The following is a 7,722-nucleotide window of genomic DNA, read 5'->3' on the forward strand; positions in this document are numbered from 1 at the left end:
ATTTTGCGCTATCATACTGGGTGTATGGTCGGCTGTGTGCGATTTTGCGAGTGTGGTAAAATCGCATAACAGCAAAATCGCATAACAGCCGAGCATACACCCAGCAGCGCTGCTGAAGCCTGAACGGTATGTGGAATGAAGTGGGCGGGCATCAGGAGGCCACTATGGCACGGGGCAAGCACTATGGGCAGTCTATCTGAAGTGTACCTGGCGTATAAGACGACCCCCCACTTGGAGGCATATTTTTCAGGGCCAAAAAATCGTCTTATACGCCGGCAAATACGGTATATACCTAAGAGAACATGCTTGTAAGGAGGCCTCTCACATGCATGTTCACAGCAGCATTATTCTAAATAGTCAAAAAGTGGAAACAACCCAAATGTCCATCAGCTGATTAATAGATAAACAAAATTTGCTATATTCATACAATGGAATATTACTCAGCCATAAAAAGAAATGGAGCCATGATACATACCACAACATAGATGAGACTTTAAAACATAGTGGAAGAATCCAGACACAAAAAGCCATATCATATGAGTCCACTCATATAAAATGTTCATAGTAGCCAAATCCATAGAGATAGAATATAGATTAGTGGTTGCCAGGGGTTGGGATAGGAAGGAATGGGGAGTGACTCATATTGGGTATTGGCCTCTGGAAGTAGTGGTGATGGTTGCACAATTTTGTGAATATACTAAAAACCACTGAATTATACACTTTAAAAGGATGAGTTTTGTGGCATGTGAATGATATCTCTCCTCCCCCTTTCAAAAAAAGACTGGTAGCAGAGTGACCATGAGGATACAGAATGGTCTAAGCCAGTGGTCGGCAAACTCATTAGTCAACAGAGCCAAATATCAACAGTACAACGATTGAAATTTCTTTTGAGAGCCAAATTTTTTAAACTTAAACTATATAGGTAGCTACATTGTTATTAACTTAATTAGGGTACTCCAAAACTTAGGAAGAACCACACTCAAGGGGCCAAAGAGCCGCATGTGGCTTGCGAGCCGCAGTTTGCCGACCGCTGGTCTAAGCAACACGCTTCACACAGGGGAACTCACACCCCTGGAAGTTCATGAAGACCACAAGCACGAATAATCTCTACATCCTGAACTTTTGTGTATTATTTCCTAAAATTAATCTGCCTCATAATGTGCCTTTTATTTCTCCTCTTTCACAGTAGCATTTCTCTCACCCTTATAGGAAAGATATGTGTCTCCCCTATCCTAAATAGTACTATGACAGTATTGCCTTTAGGATAAAACGTCTGGAGCACCTTTGAAAGGGATAGCATAAATCTAAAGGGCTTTAAGGGAGAGTCCCAGGACAGCAAAGCAAGAACACTCAGTAAGCAATTATTAAAGTGATAATAAAAACTAGATGTCAAATTAAAAATGTGTGAGGAGGACCATAGTTTCTAAAAAAATTTCTAGAGGGTACCAGAATATAAAGTCTAGAATTACCTTTACCTTAGAATCATTTAGGGTGCTCAAAATGAAAAACTCCAGTTCTTGTGGTGTGTCTAGACAATGGAATATTATTCTGCACTAGAAAGTCATGAGCTATCAAGACATGAAAAGACATACAGGAAACTTAAATGCTTGTCACTTCTACCAAGTGAAAGAGACCAACCTGAAGGCTTGATTCCAACTATATGATAATCTGGAAAAGGCACCTACTCAGTATGACTCTTATATGATGCATACATTGTCCACACCCATTGAATGAATGACCTCATAGTTCACACCCTAATGTAAACTATGGACTCTAGGCAATCGATTGTGATGTGCCAGTTTAGGCTCATCAATTGTAATAAATGTAACATTTTAGTACATATGATGTGGGATTTTGATAATGGGGGAGGCTATGCATGAGTGGAGGCAAGAGATATTTTGGAAATCTCTATACTTGCCTCACAATTTTGCTGTCAATCTAAAACTTCCATTAACAAATTAAAAGTCTTAAAAAAAACAAACAAAAAAACTCCTGTACTGGAGCCCCAGCCCAGTCTGGTTAAATTAGATTATTTAATTAGGGAGCTAAGGCTGTGTAATTTTTAAAGCTTCCTAGATGATTCTAATATGAAATCAGGATTGTGAACCACTTAAAGAAAGGCATCGGTGATAAGGATATCAAGGAAGAGGGAAAAGAATTGAGAAATCATTGTGATGCATGTGTAGGATTTTTTCAGACTCTAGACATGAATGAATTTTGAGTTTGATAAAATTGAGAATTCCTAGTCTAGGGACAGCTTTGCAAGCCTCAATATCTGTTGAAGGATAAGTTAATAACTTACATATGACCTCAAGGAAGTAACAGTAGAACATGAGTAATTTCTTGGTTGTAAGGGGCACATATGACCTCAAGGAAGTAACAGTAGTAGAACATGAGTAATTTCTTGGTTGTAAGGGGTGAAGGAGAGGAAGATATCAAGGATGACGGCCAGGTCACCCTTAAAAACTCATCTATGGGTATCTGCTTCTGAGATAGCACAAGAAAGGGGGAGAGTTTGTGGGAATGATAGGGAGTTAATTTTTGGACATGTTGCTATGAGATACCAGTGGGATGTCCAGATGGAGTTTGCTTTTGGCTTTGAATGTGTAGATCAGAAGCTTGGGAGAACGATTTGGGAGAAAAATTTTGGACTCACCAGAACATAGGTGATGTCTACCTGAAGACATCAGAGAATTTGTCACCATTCAAGGAAAGCACAGAGAATACAAAGGTAAAGAGATTGCGATGCATATGTAGGATGTTTTCAGACTATAAACATGAATGAATTTTGAGTTTGACAAAACTGAGACAAGGGAGTGGGTGGCTGAAATGGAAGGGAGGGTCATTAGAATTGAGAATTTCAAAGAGCAGAGAGGCCAACGAGCGTGATGAGTCACTGAGGTAAACATTGAAGTCACCCAAGTTGTTGTAGGATTGCAATAGCTCTCAAACTTTAGTATGGATCAGGATCAGCTGGAAAATTTCTGGGCCCCACACCTGGAGTTTCTGATTTTGTTGGTCTTTGTGACCCAAGAATTTGTATTTATAATAAGTTTCCCTGTGATGATGATACTGAGGACTAAACTTTGATAATTACTGCAACAGAGTAAAGCCCCGGTCAGGTGTCAAGGCCGTCTATGAATGTGTTTAGTGGATGAGAGCAATGAAGAGGGAGAGATACCAACCTTAAACAGTTGATTGAGAATGTGGCCCTGACACTGGGACACTCCACCTAATGGACACATACTCCTCCCTGCCCTCTATGCTAGCTCTGCTTTGATTCTTTGTTCTATGGAATACACTTTATCTTCTTTAAAAAATATATTTTATTGATTTCTTACAGAGAGGAAGGGAGAGGGATAGAAAGTTAGAAACATCGATGAGAGAGAAACATCGATCAGCTGCCTCCTGCACACTCCTTACTGGGGATGTGCCTGCAACCAAGGTACATGCCCTTGACCGGAATGGAACCTGGGACCCTTGAGTCTGCAGGCCGACGCTTTATCCATTGAGCCAAACCGGTTAGGGTACACTCTACCTTGATGTTTGAACCAGAAATAGCTTAAGCCACCTTTATGCTAAAACCAGTGACTTCAGTGGGGAAAAGAAAATTTAACTGCCAAACTGCCTTCTACCCCCAGAAGTTTCACTATGTGTTGAGGAATGAAGAAAAGAAATGGAGCCCAGCGTATGTGACTCAGTGGTTGAGCCAGGAACCAAGAGGTCACAGTTGAATTCCCAGTCACAGCACATATGTGCCAGGTTGCAGGCTGGATTCCCAGTAAGGGGGTGTGCTGGAGGCAGCCAATCGATCATGTTTCTCTCTCATTAGTGTTTCTATCTCTCTATCCCTCGCCCTTCCTTTCGCTAAAAAAATCAGTTAAAATAACCAAACATATAAAAAATTTTAAAAAGAAATGAAATGGAATAGAAAAGACTAGAGAGGTCATTTATAGATTAAGTGAATAGGCAGATTTTTCAAATTAATGCTCTTTCTCACAATAAACCTGTTTTGTGACTTTATGCAACTCTCTGAAATATATCTTACAAGCTTTAGTAGTTAACCTTTTCTATTTACATTAAAAGTCAGGAAAATAAAGGAAAAGCTTGTAACTTATATTAAAAAGCAGAGCATGGTTGAATGTAATCTTACTAGAGAGCTCTGCCTCAGCCTGATTAGTCACCTAAGAAGGTTCATTTTACATCACTGCGCTTACAGGTCCAAGGAGTTTGTTGCCTTTCTGTACAAAACCCTCTGTTCGTTGTTCCTTTTTAATTAAAAAGAATGAGAAGATACTTAATTGATTTTTAAACCACATTTCTCTTCTCTGGAGACATAATTTCTGATTCCACAGTCAGGAGTTTCCACCAGCTTTCCCATGAGGTCTGGGAGCCATCATGTGAAGAGGATTTCCCAAGCACTGTCTGATTTCTCAGAGTTCTTGTGTCTAATCTATAATAATAAAAGTGTGATATGCTAATTTCTTGCACGAATGTTGTGCACCGGGCCTTTAGTATTAAATATTGGCTACTTTCTGTCTACTCTGTAGGCATAGGTACCTAGTCAAATAGACTCTGGCTAGATAAATATAGAACCAGAATATTAGAATTGGTAGAGACCTTGGAGTTTACCCTCTTGACCACTCATCCCCTCAGGATATTTTACGGATGATCAAATCGCTCCAGGGAGAGGAAAGATTTGCCCAAGGCCTCAGTATCTCAAAGGTCCAAGCAGCCTTAATTAAAGGTACCAAATCCCACTTCCCCTGTATCAGAGCCAGGGGCTAGAATTCAACCCTCTGACTCCTGGTACAGTGCTCCTCAGTCTCATCCTGAGACAGTGACCTGGTGCTTCTCTTTTGCTGCTCAAAGCATCTTCATTTGCCTTCTGGCACTAGGAAGGAAGGGGGGAGTAGGAGAGCGACACTCCTGTTCCTGCCTAGATCAACCTCATCAGCATCTTCTGGGAATGTGCTAGTAATGCAAAATCTTGAGTCCCAATCCTGACTTCATAGATCAGAAAGCCTTGGGGAAGGACCTAGAAAACTCCTTTAACAGGTGCTCCAGCTGATTCTGATAGACACTAGAAGTTGATGATGGATATAGCAGAAAATTCTGTACTAGAAAGACCTTTTGTTCACCTGGTCCTTCCTGTCCTAGAGAGAAATTCCAAGGCTGTGAGATAGTAGAATGAGCTCTGGGGTCAGAGTTAGCCCTTCCCCAGCTGATTGGTGATGTCTCCTATCTCTAAGCCTGTGTTCTCATCTATCAAATGGGAAAATAAGCCCCTCTAACAGTCCCAGGGACTTGTGGTGAAGATTAAATGTGAGGTTGGCTGGTAAAGGGCTTTCTAAAAAACAGTGTGCTGTGATTTTGTGAGGGATTGCTAAAGTTTGTATCTAGATTGCTACTTTTAGCTTTGAAAAAAACCCTCTCCTACTGCCTAGCTCTACATGGAGAGTATTCAGCCCACCAACCAGGGTGAACTCTTAATAGATGATGCTTATTGGAAACTTCTGCCCTGAGTCTTGGGTTCTGATGAGTGGCTGGAATGGATCTCAGCACCTTAGGAGTCGCCAGCTAAAATTCGTCATACTCAGTAAGTTTACTATCCCCTTATTAAATTGCTAAGGAGGAGCTTGTTTGTTTTTAACTGGGAGTCATTTTCATTATCCCACAAACTACAAAATACAGTAGACCGTTAGAATGGTCCCCTCCCTTAAAGATTCAGGGCACTGAATATTAAAAGTAACAGGAAATCCTGCCTCGGAAATAAGTGAGTTGTACTGAAATTTCTATTCCTTTGCTTTCACATTTAACTTTCTTGAACCACTGAATTTTAAAATTAGAAGGAATCTGAATAATCATCAATTATATTTTCTTAGCACCTTATAGAACTCTTATCTATCATATGCCCAACATTTTGTCAATTGCCCTCCTTTTGCACTTTTCTGGTAACCAGGAAAGCAGTCCATCCCATGCAGAATAATTCTTGCTCTTTGAATGCTCTTCCCTCTATTGAACTGAAATCTATCTTCCTATAGCTTCCCATCCCCTCTTTGCCTCTAGCTTTACATTCTAGAACAACATGGAATTGATATTCTCTTAATAATAACAAAACAATAATAACATCAGCTAACATTAAAATTATAAATAAATCTTTCAATTTCTGTAAACAATTGAGTTTCTGGAGAAATAAATTATTATAAAGTCCTGAATACCTTAGATTCAGTCTTGATTATAGTTAGAGAACAAAGGCTAGAAGCTTTAATAGCAGGACTTTTTGAAGGATACAAATGTTTTTAAGAGGGTAGAGCACTGAATTAACCATTAATTTTTGTTTACATAGATAAGAGGAAACACTAGTATATAATTACATACAATTTATCCTTGAATTTAAGTTAAAGCTATACTTACTCTGAATCTTTCCTTATAGAGTTGGGTTTCTATGTTTATCAAAAGAACCAGAGTTTCCAAATATTTAAATATTTTAGTAGTTCCACAGAATCTCAATTTGTAATCTTGAATTGTTGTAGGGCACTACATTTGTTAGAGTGTTTGTTGTAGAAAACAATATTCACTTAAAGTTCTAAGTTTCTGTTTCTCAAAGGAAGTGGATTTTTTTTTTTAAATCCTCACCCGAGGATATTTTTTCCATTGAATTTTTAGAGAGTGGAAGGGAGAGGGACACCAATCAGTACAGTCAGCATGGTTTTGGATTCTTCTCCACTACCACCCCTCCAACCTGACACACACCCCATTTTGCTGCAGGTTCAGAATTAGAGTGTTGTCAGGTGAGTACAAGGAAAGGAGAGCAGAACTGGAGAAATGAAGGTTAATATCTGGGAATGATTTTGATGATGGACAGTAGAATCTAAGCTGTTCATGAAAGGAAGTGAGGGCATAGGGTAGTGTGAGGAATAGTGAAAAGGTAGTAGAATCAATGGGTTTCGAGTCTCAGTGGAGTTGAAGAATTTTTGGAGTTGGGTATTAGAGGAAGAGAGCGAGAAAGGAAGGAGTTTGTGGTGGGAGAGTTGGATGATTAAAATAGAGATTTTAGAGGGGTTACAATTATTGGTAATGAAAAGATCGAAGGTATGAGTGTGGAAATGAGAGGCTGAGGCAAGAGTGATCACTAAAGAAGAGGAATTTGAGAGGCCAGGGCGTTGAAAGAATCATCTGAGAGAATTGAAATCCCTAGGAATTAGGACAATTCCTAGGGCACTAATTATTAAATCCATAAGAATAGTAATTAATGACAATGAACTAGAAGCACAGGAGTCTATCTGTGACTGAAACGAATGAGTGCTATAGTCTCCATAATGACGTAATATTTAAAGCTCTTTATTTTTAATGTATATTTTTTTATTGATTTCAGAGAGGAAGGGAGAGAGATAGAAACATCAATGATGAGAATCATTGACCAGCTGCCTCCTGCATGCCCCCCACTGGGGGGGATCGAGCCCACAACCCGGGCATGCGCCCTTGGCCAGAATCGAACCTGGGACCCTTTAGTCCACAGGCCAACGCTCTATCCACTGAGCCAAACAGGCCAGGGCAGCTCTTTATTTTTAAAGGGCGAATGGGATCTGAGGGGGCAGAAGTCCAAGGTGGGGTGCCTGGTCCAGACCCCAAGGAGGAGTCTGCGCAGTGAGAGTGGAGGTGGGGCCAAGCTCGAGCTCGTGTGCGAGGGCGGGGCCTCGCGGGGGCGGAGTCTGCGCT

The 7,722-nt window shown here is 40.3% G+C and overlaps 1 protein-coding gene across 1 annotated transcript in view; it reads left to right on the forward strand.

Annotated features, from left to right (window-relative positions):
* Positions 1-7,722, forward strand: part of ZYG11B (zyg-11 family member B, cell cycle regulator) — a 99,065-nt gene that overhangs the window by 3,116 nt on the left and 88,227 nt on the right. Inside the window, 1 exon segment of the mRNA XM_015566986.1 lies at positions 2,611-2,731. Within this exon segment, the coding sequence (XP_015422472.1) occupies positions 2,611-2,731 (121 nt within the window).

Source organism: Myotis davidii, unplaced genomic scaffold (assembly GCF_000327345.1).
Source record: "Myotis davidii unplaced genomic scaffold, ASM32734v1 scaffold79, whole genome shotgun sequence".
NCBI classification, from domain to species: domain Eukaryota; kingdom Metazoa; phylum Chordata; class Mammalia; order Chiroptera; family Vespertilionidae; genus Myotis; species Myotis davidii.